Source organism: Panthera leo, chromosome C1 (genome assembly GCF_018350215.1).
Source record: "Panthera leo isolate Ple1 chromosome C1, P.leo_Ple1_pat1.1, whole genome shotgun sequence".
NCBI classification, from domain to species: Eukaryota; Metazoa; Chordata; class Mammalia; order Carnivora; family Felidae; genus Panthera; species Panthera leo.
In genome coordinates, this window is record NC_056686.1 from 30,106,991 (window position 1) to 30,127,536 (window position 20,546).

Genomic DNA, 20,546 nt, shown 5'->3' on the forward strand with positions numbered 1-20,546 from the left:
TCTAGTTCTCAAACTGCTAAATGTAGTGATAAAATCTGATATGTGTTTAATTAAATATTCTCATTAATACAGGGTTAGCCAAAGGGCACTTTTTGTTTCACTCTTTTTGAAAATTTTTATACATATCTTTTTGATCTTAGTAATCAGGTAATTTTGTCATAGGTAATATCATAGGTAATTTTTCCTCTCCTTCCTTCTCTCTCTCTCTCTCTCTCTCTCTCTCTCTCTCTCTTTTCTTTTCTTTTTGATAAGTTAGGATCTTCAATATTATAAGTTTAGCTAAAAATTGGCTGGGTAATAGTTTCATTCCAAGGCATCAAGGACCCATGGATTATAGGTAAAAGAAAAATGTAGGCAGCTATACTGAAAGTGCCCTGATTTCAAGGAAATTTAAAAAAATTAATGATACTGTGTATCAGGAGTGATTCTTTTTCACCTTTCACCTAACAGTAGAGTAGACCCAATTTAGTTGAGTCCTAGTTAATTGAAGTTTTGCTGTTTGATAATTCATCAAAGATTATTGCTCAAAGTAAATTGTGTCAAAAATTATTTAGCTCTTGATGGTCATTTTCAGAATGTTTGAGATAAGCTTTGGAGATTTAGATGCTCCAGGAATGTCCTTTGGGAGAAAGTTGAACTACAACTATTGTTCATTTAGGATTTGTTGAATATCAGATATGCCAGTCACTAATCAAAAACCCAGATGTCATTCTTTTCCTCATTTCCTCATCACCTACTTTGGGAACTTGAGGATAGACGATGGGCAGTTCTTTAGGCTGCTCCCTTTCTTTGAGATTTGGTTTTCATTGGGGTTTTGCCTTACAGATGAGGCTGAGTGATGGTAGATGGTTTGATACTGAGTCTGGCTTGCAGTCTCCACTGAGCAAGCTGTTGCTGGACAAGCAGTCTATGGTAGATGAGCCATAACCAATCTGTAGGCTGGGTTGGGCTCTGCCTAATGCTCAATACTTTTGGTTTTATCCAAAGTAGAATCTGTTGCCCTCAGATTTTAGAGAGTAGGGATTTATTGTACTCATTGGTATTTCTGCCTTCGGCTGTTTCTGCATTGCCACCTGGCTGCCATTAGAGGGAATTCACTATAGCTCTGAGTCCCTGCAGAGGGCTGAGAGGAACTATCCCTGTTTCCAGGATGGAGCATGTGTTCTCTTTCCTTAAAACTGTTACCCAGATTTCCTTTTATGACTTGTTAAGTCAGAGGCAGCTGCGAGGATGCATCGGGGAAGCATTACTCACTGGGCACACATAGTGACCCTGACTGCTGGTGAGGAGCCTGGGCCGAGCTGAGAGTGAGTCAGCTTTGGAAATGGAAAAATTCAGGGTAGTGGGGGGTAGGGATTATGTGCCAGTGACTGCTTCTTCTGTGTCTGTTCTTTTCTCTGTAAGAACTTACCAGAAAGCTGTGAATACTGGGGATCCAGTTGGGGCAGCCAATACGCCAACCAACTTTGAGGTGATAATGTGTTCACGAAAGGAGAGAGCTGACTACACCTAGCATCCCTGCCTTTTATATTATGTGTGTGTGGGTTTTGAGGCAAGCTTGAGCTTGTGTTATGAAAGTTCTATGTGTGCGAATTTCACTAGAGTAAAAGCAGTCACAGAATCTTTGTCTTCGTTATAAAACTCAGTCTTCTGTATCTGTCTTTGTCCAGTAGGGGTCACTGGGGGGTTTAAGCTCCAAATGAGAGAAACTCACTAATCTTATGGTAGACCAACCATATTCCTCGTCTTTGTTGTGACATCTTTGTATATTGAGCACTTTTTTTAAATAAACATTAGAACAGAAATAAAAAATGTGAACTTGTATTAAGAAATTTGTAAATCTACTGAATATATGAAGAACAGATTATTCCAAATGCTAGGTGAGACAAGAAGCCAAAGCTGAGATGGAATTGGTTTTATAAATAAGATTGGAAGAGACTTTTTTTAACAAAGTGAAAGGAGACAAGGAAAGAAAACTGTTTATTAAGCATCTGATGTATACTTACCTACTACAACTCCTAGAAATAGTTTTTTGTTTTTTTTTATTTTTAATGTTTACTTACTTTTGAGAGAGAGGGAGAGACAGAGTGCGAGTGGGGGAAGGGCAGAGAGAGAGGGAAACGTAGAATCGGAAGCAGGCTCCAGGCTCTGAGCTGACAGCACAGAGCCCCACATGGGGGGCTTGAACCCATGGACTGAGATCATGACCTGAGCTGAGGTTGGACTCTTAACCAACTGAGCCACCCAGGCGCCCCCCGAGAAATAGGTATTTTTATACACATTGTACATTTTAGGAAATATTCAGAAATATTAAGTGGCGCCCCTAGGGTCCCATAATTAGTATTTTGTGATACTACTAGAGGAGATCCTGTTAGGCACGTTTATTTGAGTTTGGTCCTTGGACCCTAGTGAGGGTTCATGAGAGCAGGTTTTATTAGAAGATAAGCAGGGCCTGGTGGTAGAAAGACCAAATGATTCTCATGTTGTGGATTAGGATTCAGAGCAGGCTCCAGGGGTCCATAGGTGTAAAGAAGCTGACAAATCTGTCTTTGTGTTCAGGTGACAAGTTTTTTCTCTTTATCATTTAGGCTACTGCCAGGATCTAGAAAACCATCTCACAGAGATCTAAAATTAGCCGTTTGTTTGTGTGCATAGCTTGGTTTCCATGGATAAATAGTTTAAGTTGGTCTCTCTTACCTACCTCTTATCTTGGCCCGGACTCTTCTTCTGAGCCTTGAGTATAGCTACCTACTAGCATTCTCAAGGCTGACTGGTTACCTTATTGTTGAGTTCCTGACCCTTTGTCAGCTGCATACCCGTTCTGCCCTCTTGTGTTCCAAGGTGTCTCAGAGAAACTAAAATGGATCACATGTTTCTTAGACCACACTGCAAGATGTTTGCCATTGAAACTGTTTTTATTTGGAAAAGCATTTAAAAAATGTGTTTAGGCTGGATAGGAGTCAGGTGCTACTCTCCATCATGAATTCACTTGTAATGAGAGATGTTTCTGGACAAAAATAACAATCCTTAGCAAAAGTCGAGAGCAGTCTCCATAGACAGGGCTTCTTTTCCTTGAATCTTCTCCGTTTATTGAAGATACTGGCTACCAGAATTTCCAGGAAAAAAATCTAATCGCTCTAGATTTCATTATTACTTTGTTGGGGGGAAATGGTCTGAATCCCAAAGAGAGAGAGATTATTTAAAATAATAATATGGATATTAAGATGGACTAAATATTCTTGTCCTTTCTCGTTTTGAAGCAGTGCCATTGAAGTCTAATTTGATTTATTTATTGAGTTGGTGGCTTAGAGCTGTTTAAATACCACATATTTTACCTTGACTTATCTCCTCACATTGCCCATGGAAGGTGTCTCGTTACCCTGCTGGGGCATAAATGCTCTAATAGAGTAACAATAATAACAATGGCTAACCTGAATGAGTTCATGTTTAATGTTTTTTTTTTTTAAACAGTTAATAGTGAATGCTTATTGTGTGCCAGATAGTCCATGTGTTTTCTCACTTAATCCCCGTTGTAACACCACAAAGAGGTGATTTTATTATCCCTATTTTACAAATGAAGAAACTGAAGATTAAAGAGATTAATTGGTTCATAGACACATAGCCAGAAACTGTAAAGTCAGCATTTGAATCTGGGTTTGGTTAACAGACTGTTAAGTTTAGAGCCCTGCGCAGAGAGAGAGGCATTTTTGTTTTAAGAATGAGTATCCAGGGTGCCTGGGTGACTCAGTTGGTTAAGTGTCTGCCTGGCTTAGGTCATTGTCTCATGGTTCGTGAGTTCTAGCCCTGCATCAGGCTGTCTGCTGTCAGCACGAGCCCACATCCTATCCTCTGTCCCCCTCTCTCTCTCTGCCACTCACCAGATCTCTCTCTCTCTCTCAAAAAAAAAAATAAATAAATAAAAATAAACATTAAAAAAAAGGGGGTGCCTCTGTGACTCAGTTGGTTAAATGTCCAGCTTTGGCTCAGGTCATGATCTCATGGTTTATGAGTTCCAGCCCCACATTGGGCTCTCTGCTTTCTACACAGAGCCCACTTTGGATCCTCCGTCCCCTTCCTCTGCCCCTCACCTGCTTGTGCGTGCTCTCTCTCTCTCTCTTTCTCAAAAATAAATTTAAAAACATAAAAAAAAAAAAAAAAAGAATGAGTTTCCTAGGGGCACCTGACTGGCTCAGTTAGTAGTAGAGCATGTGGACTCTTGATCTTGGGAGTTGTAAGCTCCAGCCCCACGTTGGATGTAGAGATTACTTAAAAGTAAAATCTTTTTTTTTTTTTTTTTAAGTTTATTTATTTATTTTGAGAGAGAGAGATAGCGTGAATGGCAGAGGGGCAGAGAGAGAGGGAGAGAGAGAATCCCAAACAGGCTCTATGCTCAGCATGGAGCCCGACACAGGACTCGATCTCAGGGTAGTGAGATCAAGATCTGAGCTGATACCAACAGTTGAGCCACCCAAGTACCCCCCAAATAAATTCTTTAAAATAGTGGTCCACTGTCTTTATGACCTCCATTAAAAATAAAGAATGAGTTTTCTAGGTGCTACCCCAGAACATCACCCATTTTACTTTTCACCTTTAATCTTTACTTTTACTTTCATTTTTCTTTCTTTTTTTCAAGGGTAAGGGCCTAACTAAATTGCTGAGTTGGACAAGAAGGCCACCCAGAGTTTGGATGTTGGGGTAGAATGCCATGTCTGGAGAGATTTCTAGAAGTGGAATTTTTGAATCAGTAAATTGACTTCTTGCCAGCTTTAAGAAAAAGGAAAACCTGTATTTGTGTTCTTGGAGTCACTTTTTTCCTTAAACCCCCAGGTAGATTTGGAATTCCGTTAAAAGTGGTTCAGTTCCTCTGTTAGTTATATCTGCTGGGTCTGTCTGTCTAAAGAAGTATATTGAGTTATTCCTGCCACAAGATGAATAGTTTTCCAGGCATTTGCTCTCTGGTGTATGTTTTTGCAGTCAAAATAGATTCATTCCCAAGAAATGCTTATATTTTGTGAATCTCCATGGTTTACTGGACCCTGTTTAACTCATTCCAGTATGTTTTGCCTTTATACTCCTGGCTCTCACAGTGCTCTTTGGACCCATTACACAAATAGTTGTTAAGTTATGAGATTTCATATAGAGAAGCAGAATTCATCTAGCTTTGAAAACTTTAGTGAGAGAGCAAAAATAAGCACAAAACTATATTATAAAATAGAAAGTGCTAAATGTCATGAGAGAGAAACAAAATATAATATAATCTCAAGAGAAGGAGATGTTTACTTCTGACTGGGATGGAGGGAGTCACCAGGGAAAAATCTGTGGCAATATTGGCTTTAAGCTGGTCCATATGAATGGGATTTTGATTGGAGTGGAGATGAGAAGGAAATACATTCCAGGTTAAATGAGGAAAACACTGTAAAGCCAGAGAGAGTTTTTTGAATTTAATTTGCTGACAGTGGGAAATTGAAAGTTTTAGAATGAAATTACAAATGAACATTTATTGAGCATTTAAGATATACTGGTCATTATGCATGCTTCTGGGATATTAATCTCGCAGTGAATATGGACAGGACTGGCAGACTGGGATTAGGCAAATTAGGCAAATTATCAGTTTACCAAAGTTTTATACAGTCTGAACAGTATTCAGAGATCCTTGTGGTCAGATGTGGCTTGTATGCTGCTCCTCCAAATAATGATAATAATAGCCAATAATTATTGAGCACATACTGTGTGCCAGCCACGATCTAAGCACCTTAAACGCATTAACTCACTCTATGAGACAGGTACTGTTAGTGTCATCATTTTACAGATGAGGAAATTGAGGCTGTATGCGGTGAATTAAATAATTTGCCCAAAGGTGCTGATGTGACATATATTGTAAAGTCTGGATTTGAATGTAGGCAGTCTGGCTTCAGACTGAGCTTGTAATTACCACGCTACTATAATGGCATCTAGGGTACTGAGCAAAAAATTTGGGAAAATTTCCTACCATTATTGTATTCACTGATACTTGGGTATGTAGAATATTCTTTGTAGGCATTCTGGGCCTTTGCATATTTATTGTTTTCATAATCCTACATTGCTAAACATTAGAGACAGGAGTCACAATGTCTCCTAATTAGCTACTGTGAAGCACACATCCTCTGCCTATCCGTAGTTAGATGCCTACTGGACTCATGGCAGGAGACAGATGACCAGAGCTCGGGGCCAGGCTTTGATGTCTGGATCCTGTCGTTCCCAGAAGTCGAAGGTTTCCATTGACAACAGCCACATACTAATCTCTACCACAGTTTTAATCTCAGGTATATCTGTTGTTTTAAAAAAAAGTATCCTCTTTGTAAGCATTATTTTTCCAGATTTCAGTCTTTTATTTTTTTTATTTTTATAAAGTTTATTTATTAACTTTTGAGAGAGCGAGAGAGCGAGAGCGAGAGAGAGAGAGAGCATGTACACATGAGCAGGAGCAGGAGCAGGAGAGGGGTAGAGAAAGGAGAGAGGGAATCCCAAGCAGACTCTGTGCCATCAGCACAGAGCCTGATGTGGAACTTAAACCCACAAACTGTGAGATCATGACCTAAGCTGAAATCAAGAGTCAGATGCTTAACTGACTGAGTTACCCAGTCATCCCCAGATTTCAGTCTATTAAATGGATCTTGAGGCGCCTGGGTGGTTCAGTAGGTTGAGTGTCCAACTCTTGGTTTCAACTCAGGTCATGATCTCACAGTTTGTGGGTTCAAGCCCTGCATTGGGTTCTGCGCTGACAGTGAGGGGCCTGCTTGAGATTCTCTCTCTCCCCTCTTTTTCTGGCCTACCCCACTCACGTGCTCTCTTTCAAAATAAATAAATTATAAATGAATGAATGAATGAATGAATGACTAAATGGCTCCTAAGTTATTAGTCTGTATCTGCTCAAGTTCAGAGGCTGTGGATGTCAGTTATTTTGAGACCACGTATAACTCCATGGCAACTTGAATAACAGTCACAGCGCCCCTTCTCACAGACCTGCTGTCACCTCAGTCGCAGACATGAAAGTGATTCTGGGGTGTTGTCTTGTTTTGAGATTTCTTGTGGGTAAGGGCTGTGGGTGACCACCTTAAATTCTTGGGAGTGAAATAATCTTAAAGGGAGGCAGGTCTCAAATCTTAATGAAGGTTAGAGTCTTGCTTTTACAGGGCTTCTTTGGTGGTTTGGGGCCCTGCCCATTGGCTGTAGGGAAGGGATATCCTGGGGGGTGCTAAATATGACTTTAAAAGGCCCATTCTTTGTATAATAAATGATCTCTAAAAAAAACCCCGGTCACTCCCTCCTGCCAGCTTCTAACCACTTCCTATAAATGACAGCACACAGATCCATCTTAGTTTTGCTAAGTGAAAAATTTATTTTATTTTCACAGAAGCAGTTCCCCTTCTCTTCTTTATTCCTTCAGACAAACGTGCATATATAGAAAGCCTGGAAACAAAACTTATTACCTGTCATATGTAGAAAAATGGTTGTATCCAAGGTATAGCATGCCATCTTATGAAGAGTAAATTACCTTGGATACCTTCCATTGTCTTCTCTAATAATAATAGTAAGTTCAGAATATATCTTGATACTTGAGTGCTGTGGATTTTTTTTTCTTCAAATTTCCTAGGTGTTTTTGAATGGCACAAGCATGTGATATGTGATTTTCTAATTTAAGATAGTTTTGCAGTGAGGCAGAGAAATGGTTTTAACTTTGGGAAATAAAATATGGTGAAGATATTTATAAGATTGCCAAAAGACAGTTGTATGAGGTGATATAGGCAGCACTAGCAGTGTGATGTTCTGTGTTGAAGTTGAGATGCTTTCCTTAGAGTCAGGTCAGGCTATGTACAGTATGTGTAAGGAGGAAGTATTCCAGACATATAAATACCTAAATTGTTTAACTTCAAGTTAGTATAGTTAGTTTGCCAGAACATTTTAGTAAAGGGAGTCAGTGTGATAAAATACACTGGTTTGAAATCAGGCAGATAAAAGTTCAGATGCCAGTTCACTCTCTTACTTTGTAACTTTGGGCAAAATAATTTGAATTTTCTGAGCCTCAATTTCTTTTTTATTTTTATCAAAAAATTTATTTAAAAAATTTGAGTACATGTGACATACAATGTTAGGAGCCCCCTAACATTTATAAAATTATTTATAAATTTAATTTATAAAATTTATAAAGATTTATACAAAATTTATAAGATTTATTAAATTATTTATAAGATGTCCTCATTTGTAGTATTAACAATATATAATAATAAAATATTAACTAATACTGATAATATTATCGAGATTAAATGAAGTAACAGATGTGAAGATACTCTATAGTAGCCACTTAATAAATGTTAGTATATTGCAGTATTAGTATGGTATATTATAATAAATGCCCTTTCATCTTCTTTGGCCATCACAGCTCCAGGGCTTGTCTATAGTAAGGGGTACATCATCATCATCTTTGTGTCCACTGTGTCTAGCATGATGCTCCATGTTTTTATATTGAATGAATGCAGACACCTGGGTGGCTCAGTCGGTTGAGCAACCGACTCTTGATTTTGGCTCAGGTCATGATCCCAGGGTCGTGGGATTGAACCCCACATTGGACTCCATGCCAAGCATGGAACCTGCTTGAGATTCTTACTCCTTCCCTCTGCCCATCTCCTCCACTTGCGCGCATGCTCTCTCTAAAATAATAAAATAAAATAAAGCAAATTGAATGAGTGAATGGATGGATGGATGAAATGCTCTGTTTCACATGAGAGCCCTGCTCCAGAAGAGGCTCTGGCTTAGTTTCCACTGGATTGCACTATTGGTTTTCCTTCCGTAGCCTTTATTCCTTTCAGCAAACACTAGTACATTTCACATGCCAAGAAAAATTCTCAAAAAAAAAAAAAAGAAGAAAAAGAAAAATTCTCTTGATCCTAGGTCCCTCTCTCTGCTCTTCTTTACAGTAACATTCCTTGAGTTGTTTTTACTTTGTTGTCACTAATTCTTCTCCCATTCTTTTTTTATATTTAACTTAAAAAATCATTCTTAATTGAGGTATAATTGACACATTATGTTAGTTGTAGGTGTACAACATAATACTTTGATATTTGCGAGGTGCCTGGGTGGCTCAGTCAGTTAAGTGTCTGACTTTCAGCTCAGGTCATGGTCTCACGGTTTGTGGGTTTGAGCCCTGCATCGGGCTCTGTGCTGCCAGCTCAGAGCCTGGAGCCTGCCTCAGATTCTGTGTCTCCCTCTCTCTCTCTGCCCCTCCCCTGCTTGTGCTCTGTCTCTCTCTCAAAAATAAATAAACATTAAAAAAATCTTTTTGAATAATTTGATATTTGCATATATTGCAAAATGATCACCACAGTAAGTCTGGTTAACATCTGTCACCCTTGGGAATGCAAGCTGGTGCAGCCACTCTGGAAAACAGTATGGGGGTTCCTCAAAAAACTAAAAATAGAACTACCACACGAGCCAGCAATTGCACGACTAGGCATTTATCCGCGGGATACAGGTGTGCTGTTTCGAAGGGACACATGCACCCCCATGTTTATAGCAGCACTAACAACAATAGCCAAAGTATGGAAAGAGCCCAAATGTCCATTGATGGATGAATGGATAAAGAAAATGCAGTGTGTGTGTGTGTGTGTGTGTGTGTGTGTGTGTGTGTGTGTGTGGTGTGTGTGTGTGTATACACACCACACACACATACACACACACACACACACACACACACGCACAATGGAGTATTACTTGGCAATCGAAAAGAATGAAATCTTGCCGTTTGCAACTACACAGATGGAACTGGAGGGTATTATGCTAAGTGAAATTAGTCAGAAAAAGACAAAAATCATATGACTTCACTTATGAGGACATTAAGAGACAAAACAGATGAACATAAGGGAAGGGAAACAAAAATAACATAAAAACAGGGAGGGGGACAAAACAGAAGAGACTCATAAATATAGAGAACAAACTGAGGGTTACTGGAGGGGTTGTGGGAGGGGGGATGGGCTAAATGGGTAAGAGGCACTAAGGAATCTACTCCTGAAATCATTGTTGCACTATATGCTAACTAATTTGGATGTAAATTTTAAAAAATAAAAAATAAAATTAAAAATAAAAAAGGATATTGACAAACCAGTACCAAAAAAAAAATCTGTCACCTTATAGAGTTACCAAAAGATTTTTTTTTCTCGTGATGAGTACTTTAAAAAAAAATTTTTTTTAAAGCTTATTTATGTATTTTGAGAGAGAGAAAGAGCAGGGGAGGGGCACAAAGAGAGGGAGAGAGAGAGAATCCCAAGCAGCCTCCACACTGTCAGCGCAGAGCCTGATAGGGGTCTCAAACTCACAAACTGTGAGATCATGACCTGAGCTGAAACCAAGAGACAGGTGCATGACCAACTGAGCCACCTAGGAGCCCCTCTTGTGATGAGCACTTTTAAGATCTACTCTCTTAGCAACTTTCACATAGGCAATCCATTTTTAGATTTTTAACTATAGTCACCATGCTCTTCATCATATCCCTAAAAATCCCATTCTTTCCTGAATCATTCCAGTCAAGCCATTTCTGGCATCAAAACTGCCCTTGTTAAAGTCATCAGCAGCCTCCACATCGCTAAATTCAGTGGTCCATTCTCAATCCTCATCATGACACATTAATAGCTTTGACATGGTTAATTACTGCTTTTTTTTTTTTTAAGATTTTATTTTTATGTAATTTCTACACCCTACATGGGGCTCAAACCCAGAACACCAAGATCAGACTCACATGCTCCACCAACTGAGCCAGCCAGGTGCCCCTAATTACTACTTCTTGAAACATTTCTCCTGGCTTCTGGGGCAGCATGCTCTTTGGTTCTCCTAACCCCCTGGCCTCTCTTATGTGGTTCTTACTCTTCCCCATCTGATATAGTGTTTCCAGCACTTAGTCCATTAAGTTGGTCTCTTCTCTGTTCACTCTCCAAGTGATCTCACTCCATTTCCAGGCTTCAAAACTCATTCTGGGTCTTTCCCAAAATCCTAGATTCATATAGTCAACTGCGTATTCAAAATTCCACTGGTATGTCTACTGGGCATTTTAAATCTAATGTGTCCAAATGGGAATTCCTGCCTACCCGCACCCCCCCCCCCCCAAACCAAACAGCTACAATCACCAACAAACCCCAAAGCCTCTGCTTCTCTGACAGTCTTTCCCAACTCAGGAAGTAGCAGTTCCGTTCTTTCAATTTCTAAGGCCAGAACTCTTGGAGCCATGACTCTATTCTTTCTGTCCTCCCCCTACATCCATTCTATCAGCAAATCCTGATGACTCTTTCTTTATAACTTATCCAGAATGTAACCACATCTCACCAGCTCTAACACCACACTCTGGTCCCAGCTGTTGTTTCTCAGCTACCAGTTTTCACTTGGATTATTGTAATGGTGTTTTAACTAGTTTCCTTGCTCCTGTTCTTGCTTTCCAGTATCTGTTCTCAATAGAATAGCAAGAAGGATTCTTTTAAAACCCTAAGTTAAGTCATGTCACTGTTTCACACAAAACTTTCCAAAAGTTTCCTACTTCACTTAGAATAAAAGCCAAAGTCTTTACAAATGGCCTGCACAGCCATAGGCGACCTGATAATCTCTCTTGCTCCATCTCCTGACACTCTCCCCTTCTCTCTTTGAGCTCCAACCATTATAGTTTTCTCCATGTTCCCTGAACACACCAGACCTACTTTTGCCTCAGGGACTTTGCACTTGCTTTAAACAATTTTTTTGGCTCCTCTTTTCTCTGGATAGCCATATGACTTGTTTGCTCATATTCTTTTTTAAATTTACTTAAGTTTATTTATTTTGAGAGAGAGACAGAGGATGAGCAGAGAAAGGGCAGAGGGAGAGAGGGAGAGAGAGAATCCCAAGCAGGCTCCTCACTGACCAGAGCCAAAATCAAGAGTTGGAGGCTTAACTGACTCAGCCACCCAGGAGCTCCTGCTCATAGTCTTTAGGTCTCTGCTTAATGCTCTTATTAGAGAAGCCCTCGCTGAACATAAAACTGTAAACATGATTCTATTGGCACTCCCTTTCGTCTTCATCTCTTTTAGTATTTGTGTGACAAACATCTCCGTTGTATTTGTGTGACAAACTATTCGATTGTTTGTTTTTACTTTTTGTCTTCCCCAACCTGATTGCTGTCCCTATAGTTTTGCTGTTCTAGAATGTCATATGGGTGGAACTCTACGGTATGTAGCTTTTTGCGTTTCGTTTCTTTCATGTAGTATAATGCTTCTGAGATTCATCTATGCTGTTGTAGTTCCTTTTTCATTGCCGTGTTGCACTCCATTGTTTGGATTTGTTTATTAGTCCACCAGTTGATGGACTTTGGGCTGGTTCCAGATTTTCATTACTTTGAATAAAGCTGCTATTAATGTTCACATACAGGTCTCTGTGTGAACACATGTTTTTACTTTTCCTGGGTAAATCCTAGGCGTGATGTTGCTTGGTCATTTGGTATGTGTACGTTCAACTTTATAAGAAACTGCCCAACCAGAGCTGTTGTGCCCATGTACACCCTCACCAGCAGTGTGTGAGAATTCTAGTTGCTTCACATCCTTGCCAAGACTTGATATGATCAGTCTTTTTAATTTGAGTCATTCTAGTAGATATGTAGTGGTAAAGTGTTTTCAGTTGCTGCTGTAGCCTCCGTATCAAGTTTTCATTTGTAAGCAGGCCTTAGCTTTGTGGAAGGCATTGTTTCCTGCTGTCATTGAGTATCCTCGTATCCCCTCAGGCAGCTAGTGGAAATCAGGTGGGTTTTCCAACTCTGAAAGCACACTGGTTTTTTGTTCTCCTTGTTCATCTTCATCAGGCCTTGATGTCAGATCTAGCTCATTGGAGCTTGTTCTGTATGTGATCCTCTCTGTCATGATGTTCAGGTCCCTTGCCTCCCCCTCCCAGGCCATGGGTGTGGAAGGGTTGCCCTCTGACTGGCCAGGGTACTCATGGACACTTACAATACATCCTTGTGTACTTGGCCCCCTCCCCGCAAGTGGTTCCCTAGTAATTCTGTGACTTTTTTCTTTTGGCTTCATCCTGAAGTCTGGTGTTCCAGCCTGGCCGGGAATGGAAAGTTAAGAGTGTGACGTCCTCTGACACCCTCCCTTCTTGTAGAGGGGTCTGAGGTTTGTTTGTTTAAGCTGAACAGAGGATGCCAAAGATAGAATTTGAGTCAGCTCAGCACTGGCTTAGGCTCTCCTTTTCACTCTCCTGGTTCCTCCTTCGCTTTCCCCTCCTCCTCTAGCCAGTTGTTTCCTGGGCTTTGTCTGAGATACACTGTACAGTTTTAGCCCCATCTCGTAGTACTGCCTGCTGAAAAACAGTCAGAGGCGACATGGAGGAGAAGCCGCCAGGAAGTTTCTGACAACAATGAGCTGCGGGCCTCTGCCTCTGCGCTGATAGTACGGGACAGCAGTAACCTCAGGAGAAAGGCATTCGGAGGCCTGCGCTGAGCTGTGGGCTTGTGGCTAACTCTGGAAAGGAGGAAGGTCGAGCGTGGAAATGCCTCTCTTAGATTCGTCCTATTTGCCATCAACCATCTTTATTTTGACTCATGTTCTGGGAATTGCCGGTGTTCTGTACTGGAAGAGATGTGCCAGGGGCAGAGCAGGTAACTTTTGTACTGAAGTATTCTTTAACTAAATCAATCTACTGTGGGGCTTTTGAGGGTGGGGTAAATGACGGAGGGCTTCCCAGTGGCTTTCCTTAAAGGGCCAGTACGTCTTCTCAGCCCGGATGCTATCAGACCTAGGGACCTAGTATGTGTATAGATGTACTGAGGAAACAGGGCTGCCCTGGGACCTGGACTCTTCCCTGTTCTGTGAGGCTGTCTGCTAGAGGGTGCTGGTTTGATGAAGTGATGTCTGGGCTCCAAGCTGAGGGAAATGGCAATGGTGCTGACTTGGGTCCTTCCTTAGAGAATCAAGCTCTTCCTTTCCTTCCTTTCTTAATCTCGAAGTGGCTTTTAGATCTTTGTTTTTAACCAAAACCATACAGTAATTCTATCACCCTCCTCTGGGTCCTCTAGGTCTGATCTGAGAAAACTTGTGGGATTAGAGAAGTTTCTGGATTTGGTGTGTTTTTGGATGAGAAAAGGCAGTGGAGGAAAGGCCAGTGAGAGGAAGGGGTGAATGGTGTCCCTGCCTAGGTGGTGCCTCTGTTCTCTTTGATATGATTAAAACTGTTCCTTTCCCCTCAGGCAGCTGTATAGTTTACTTGTTTATCTAAGCCATCCTGTTCAATGCAAGGTAGTTAACTGTTCTTTTCCCCAGGGAGTCAGATCCTGATACTTAAAAAAAAATAAAAAGCAGACCCTCTTTCTTCTAGTACTTGCTATTAGTTAAATTATATTCCTTTGGCTTCTAAAAGCCCAGTGCTGGAACAGCCTCACATTTGCTATTTCTAAGTCTCCATGGTTGAGGATTAATAAAAGTCTAACTTTCCCTGGAGTCCACCCTTGGATTTCAGTGCTTTTACTACTGTCATTGTGATCCACCTGCTACCTTCAAGCCAATGTATTGAGAACTTGTTACTTGGTATCTTACAAGTTAAGGTAGAGATTTAATGACTTATTACTTTGCTTGCTATTAAAAGTTCATGAATGCTTGACAGAATTAGAATTAGATTCAGTCATTCCCCAGTGTCCTTTCCAGTAAGTCCCAGAAGTGCTTTTGACTAAATATTCAGATCCCAGCATGTGTCTATATCAGCAAAAACAGACATTTAGAAATATGTTTGCTTGTGTGGTGGTGTGTTTAAAGAGGTAGCCCAACGTAGCTTTTCTGGAATATAAGCCTGTATTGGAGTTTAGAAAGAAAGGAAAAGGCAGGCATGAATTATTTGGCCCTATGTACTATTTCAGAAGCAGTGAGAAAGTAATTATCATCCAGGCTGAGGCTGCTACTTCCCTTTCCCCATGCACTATGGTAATGACATTTCTAAACCACTAATTGATTGATATTTTGAAAGTTTACCTTCAGTATAAGATTTTCTCTGATACTAGGCAGACCCCTATCTCTTAAGTGGTTTCTTTTTTATGTTTTAGTAATGTGAATTTCATAAATAGCCATAAAATACATTGAAATAAAAAAGAAAAATACATTGTAAAAGCTTTTTATTTCTATGAGACAACTTTGGTTCTAGTACCTAATAGTTAATTGGGAATGTGCTGTGTTCAGTTTATCTGTAAAATTGGAGCAGGGGCTTTCTAATTGGTGACTATGGATACCAAAACTTATGCAGAAATGCTTAAGAGATTCTGTACCCATTTTATTTTAATTTCAATTTTGAGATGTATTTTATCTATTTAAAATATATTTAAATAGATACATTTATCTCGGGGCGCCTGGGTGGCTCAGTCAGCTAAGCGTCTGACTTTGGCTCAGGTCATGACCTGGCGGTCCATGAGTTTGAGCCCCACATTGGGCTCTGTGCTGACGGCTCAGAGCCTGGAGCCTGCTTCCCATTCCATGTCTCCCTCTCTCTCTGCCCCTCTCCCGCTCATATTCTCTCTCTCTCTCTCTCTCTCTCTCTCTCTCTCTCTCTCTCTCAAAAATAAACATTAAAAAAAAGTAACATATATGCTGTAATGTACTACCTTCCAAATGGACATCACCAGAATAAAGTTCCCCCACCATCTATCTCTGAATATATATTTAACTGCTTATAAATTTACAGTTTATTCAAAAAGTGAAGTTAGTATCTAGTATCTTTTCATCTGGTCTTTAAAAACAAAAATTTTTTTTTAATTGGAAGCGTTTCACTATTGCAGAACATACTGCAGAATATATGTCCTGTGCCTGATAAATTCTGGGCAAGACTCAGTTGTATGGGCTCAGGTGCTCAGTCCATAGTGAGTGGGAAACACATTGGTAAGTGATGGCACTGTAATAGTGGCAGAGCATGTACTAAAAGTTTTTGTGCTTCTTGTCCTACATTTCTAGTCATATTTAAATATTGTAAAGAATGTACACAGTTTTAGATATTGAAGGTATTTGGCTTTGAAACAAATATTTCTGCTGTTCTTCAGGCTCTTATATCAATTTATTTGAGTAATATCATGAGAGTACCAGGCACACTGTGAAACTGTTACTGTTTGTTGCTGTTTGTATGAACCAGTTAAAAAAGGCTTCACTGTATTTCATGACATAGACATAGACTGGATGCTGAGGGTATTATAACTGTAATTAACTGATCTCTAATTTTAATCAAAATTACTCGACTGGTTATTTCATTTAGCTTTAAAATAAGTAACATACATTTGAAGCCATAACATTGATTTATACTATTAAACACTACTTTTATTTATTTTTTATTTTATTAAAAAAATTTTTTTTAACGTTTATTCATTTTTGAGAGACAGAGAGAGACAGACCATGAGCGGGGAAGGGGCAGAGAGAGGGAGACACAGAATCCAAAGCAGGCTCCAGGCTCTGAGCTGTCAGTACAGAGCCTGACGTGGGGCTTGAACTCACAAACTGCGAGATCCTGACCTGAGCAGAAGTTGAATGCTCAACCGACTGAGCCAACCAGGTGCCCCTATTTTTATTTTTTTTAAATACTGCTTTCATATATTCTATATGTTGAGTTGCATATAAGATTTGTTTGAAAACGTGTTCTGTGAGAGTTAAAAACCACTAGGTAGGGGCGCCTGGGTGGCGCAGTCGGTTAAGCGTCCGACTTCAGCCAGGTCACGATCTCGCGGTCCGTGAGTTCGAGCTCCGCGTCAGGCTCTGGGCTGATGGCTCAGAGCCTGGAGCCTGTTTCCGATTCTGTGTCTCCCTCTCTCTCTGCCCCTCCCCCGTTCATGCTCTGTCTCTCTCTGTCCCAAAAATAAAAAAAAAAAAAAAACAAAAAACAAAAACCACTAGGTGGTTTCTTTCTTTCTTTCTTTCTTTCTTTCTTTCTTTCTTTCTTTCTTTCTTTCTTTCTTTCTTTCTTTCTTTCTTTCTTTCTTTCTTAGAGAAAGAGAGTGCACATGTACAGAGAGAAGCAGAGAGAGAGGGAGACAGAGGATTTGAAGTGGCTCTGCCATGATAGTAGAGAGCCCCTTGCAGGGCTTGAAGTCAGACTCACAAACTGTGAGATTATGACCTGAGGCAAAGTCTGACACTTAACTGACTGTGCCACCCAGGTGCCCCTAAAAACCACTAGGTAATTTCAGGGTTCCTTCTAGTTCCTTGGTTCTAAGACACTGTGTTCTGGTAAACCCTCACTGTGTTTGTATAGATTTCTGATTTCTCCCACTCTTTTTTTTTTTTTTTTTCAATTTTTTAAAGCTTTTATTTATTTTTGAGAGAGAGAGAGAGAGAGAGAATGCTGGAGAGGAACAGAGTGAGAGGGAGACACAGAATCCGAAGCAGGCTCCCGGCTCTGATCTGTCAGCACAGAGCCTGACACGGGGCTCGAAACCACAAACCGGAGATCATGACCTGAGCCGAATGAAGTCGGATGCTTAACCGACTGAGCCACCCAGGTGCCCCTGATTTCTTCCGCTCTTAAAGTTGATAACAAGTTCTGTTTTTCTTGTAGAGTTGGAAAGGATCTTACATATTAACCAGTCCAACCTCTTAATCCTACCTTTATTAGAAGTCATTCTTCCTTTGCTTAAAGGTCTTTGATGGTACAACATACAGCCTATGGACTATTCATTGTGTTGGTAATGGGGAGTTCTTTTTTAATTTGGAAGTTGCCTCTTTTTTTTTTTTTTTTTCCTTTGTAAAGCTTATTTACTTTATGAGAGACCATGAGCGGGGGAAGGGCACAGAGAGAGGGAGAGAGACCATCCCAAGCAGACTCCACACTGTTAGCACAGAGCTTGATGCAGGGCTCAAACTCATGAACCCGTGAGATCATGACCTGAGCCAAAATCAAGAGTCGGATGCTTAACAGACTAAGCCATCCAGATGCCCCAGAAGTTGTCTCTTTGTAACTTAGGCCCATTAGTCCAAATTTTGCCTAGCAAAGATCAAGTCTACTTCCTCTTCTAGGTGTCAGACTTACTTAGGTTTGAAGGCTATCTTTGCCAGCCCAGACACTTTCCATTTACTATACATGATTCCCTAACTCATTATTCTAGTATTCCCTTTGGACAGTTAAATCGTTTTTGCTTTGAAAATTTGGAGGCCATGTGTTCATGTGGAGAGGTGAGGGGAGTAGAACAGAAACATGGGGAAGGAATCACTGATCACTGTTCCTTCACTTTTCTTAGTTTTTTTCCTAGATGTTTATGAGTCCCTTGGTGAGCTCTGGTTATATAAGCACATGGCTTTTACAACCACATCCCTAAGTCACCATCTCTTCAGCGGATGTAAACAAGGTACAGGAAGACATAGTTTATATTGAAGTCATATAATATCTGTAAAACAGCACTTTGCATTCAATTAGTATTTAGATTTTTAAATAGTTTTCGATACACCCTGTCCACACTTAACATTCACATATATCATCTTGTTATTCCAAAAACTTCCTGTTAAAATAACCTATTTCCCCCAGACTCCTCCCCACTCCTATAGCCAGAGTTACCTTTCTGAAATACAGAGCTTTGTGTGTCACTCTCCTGCTTAAAATCCATCAGTGCCTCTCCTCTGCTTTTAGAATAAAGTTCAAACTTTTCAGCATGACATAAAAGTGTTGTGGGGCACGTGGCTGGCTCAGTCAGTAGAGCATGCGACTCTTGATCTCGGGGTCATGAGTTTGAGTCCCACGTCGAGAGTAGAGATTACTTTTTTTTTTTTTTTTTTAAGTGTTTTTATAATTTGCTCCCTGCCTATTTCACTAGTTCCATTTCCTGTCTTGGTCTTATAAGCAACTAGTACTCCAGAATCTTTTAAAAACTTGCAGATCTCTACCACAAATGCCCATACTGCCTTTTCAGCTGGACTACTTGATACTTGTCCTTCAAGGTAAGTAGTTACTGCCTCTGGAAAGTCTTTCTCCACTGAAGTAAGACTTCCTTTTCGGTGCTCCAGTAGCATTGTTAGTGCTTCTTATTCAAACCTGTATCATCTTGCTCTTGTCTGTCTCTCCCCACTAATTAGAGGCTGTTAGACTGTAAGATCTTTAAGAACAGGGACTCTTACTCACCTCAGTTTCTCAAGTGTCTGAGACAAAATAGCTGTCAGCAAATGTCACTTGAACAAATAAAATGAAAAAATTATGATAGCATTAGATATAAGCTGTAGCATGAACTTGTCCTATTCATTTATGTATTTATAGGGCTTGCATTAGCTTGACATGTAATCTAAGGTAGGTGCTCCATATAGAATAATTGAATGATAGAGAGTTGCCCTGTGTTGTAGTTTATTAATAACTCATATTGTTATAGCATAAATGGGAAGAAAGCTTTATGGTTCCTTGAGAAGAACATTTGCCAAAGGACAAATGTGTCCCTCTCTAGGGTCTTGTTTTCTTTATCTGTAAAGTAAAAGGGTTGGACAATCCAGTCTCTTAAGGTTCTTTCCATTTTCAGTATCCCACTGGGATACTAGCTATAATTCCTGGATCTAGACCATGTGAAGTGCAACCTAAGATTCCGTCACCTTTTTTTTTTTTTTTTTAAAGGAGCTCCATTACACTGTTGAGTCTGTTAAGCTTAAGTTCAGTTATAAAATGGTCAGAGACTGTCCATGGATTGCTGTTAATCTCCCTGCTAGACACCACTGTCCCTTTAGTTTTCTTGAACTTCAGCACACGACTTACAGGTTTTCTACTTACATTTTGTCCTGTGAGACTTGGCGTCAGTGTTGAGGTTGTTTTGAATGTTGATTCCTCCATTTATGACATCGGCTGTGCATCCTCCATTTATATTATCTGAAAATGTGTTAGGCATATAACAGGCACTCAGTAAATAAGTAAATGGTCATATATCAAATATCTTTACTCAGATGACAAAATCATTAGCTGTTTTAATCAAGGTGGAGCCTTTATCTTTTTCTTTCCTTAGCTATTTTTTCCAGATCTGTCCAGTGTAGAAAGACCACTGAACTTGGAGTCAGGAAATCTGGGTTCTAAGTCCTGGCTCTTCTGCTGCCTACTGGGAGATGTTAGGTCACTTATTTCCTCTGGACTTCAAATTTCCATTCTGAGTGAGAAGAATAAAGACTAAAGTCTCTAATTTTCTGTGATTCTGGCAGTGTGATCATCTGGCCTGGACTTGCATGTAGCATGGAATTGTGGTTGAATCTGGGTCAGACTGCTTGTGCTATCATTCTAGCTCTGCCACTGCTGGCAGATTGACATCAATCTACCTGGGCCTGTGTTTCCTCCTCTGTAAAGTCAGGTTAATAATACTGCATGGTGGTTTCGAGTTCGTTTTTAGAATACACTCTGCACATGGTAAGGACTTTACAATTGTTTTTTCTTTGTTTGTTTAAATTTATTTATTTATTAGTAATCTCTGAACCCAAAGTGGGGCTGGAACCTGAGCCTGAGGTTCAGGGGCTGTGAGCCTGAGATCAAGAGTCGCACGTTCTTCTGACTGAGCCAGACTGACACTCCAAGGACTATATAATTGT

General features: G+C 40.1%; 1 protein-coding gene across 1 annotated transcript in view; it reads left to right on the forward strand.

Annotated features, from left to right (window-relative positions):
• Positions 1-13,128: 13,128 nt before the first annotated feature.
• The window catches only part of MACF1 (microtubule actin crosslinking factor 1), a 166,218-nt gene continuing 158,800 nt past the window's right edge, over positions 13,129-20,546 (forward strand). The window contains exon 1 of the mRNA XM_042949074.1: positions 13,129-13,642. Coding sequence (XP_042805008.1) covers positions 13,534-13,642 — 109 coding nt within the window. The 5' untranslated portion in view covers positions 13,129-13,533. The remainder of the gene's footprint in view (positions 13,643-20,546) is intronic.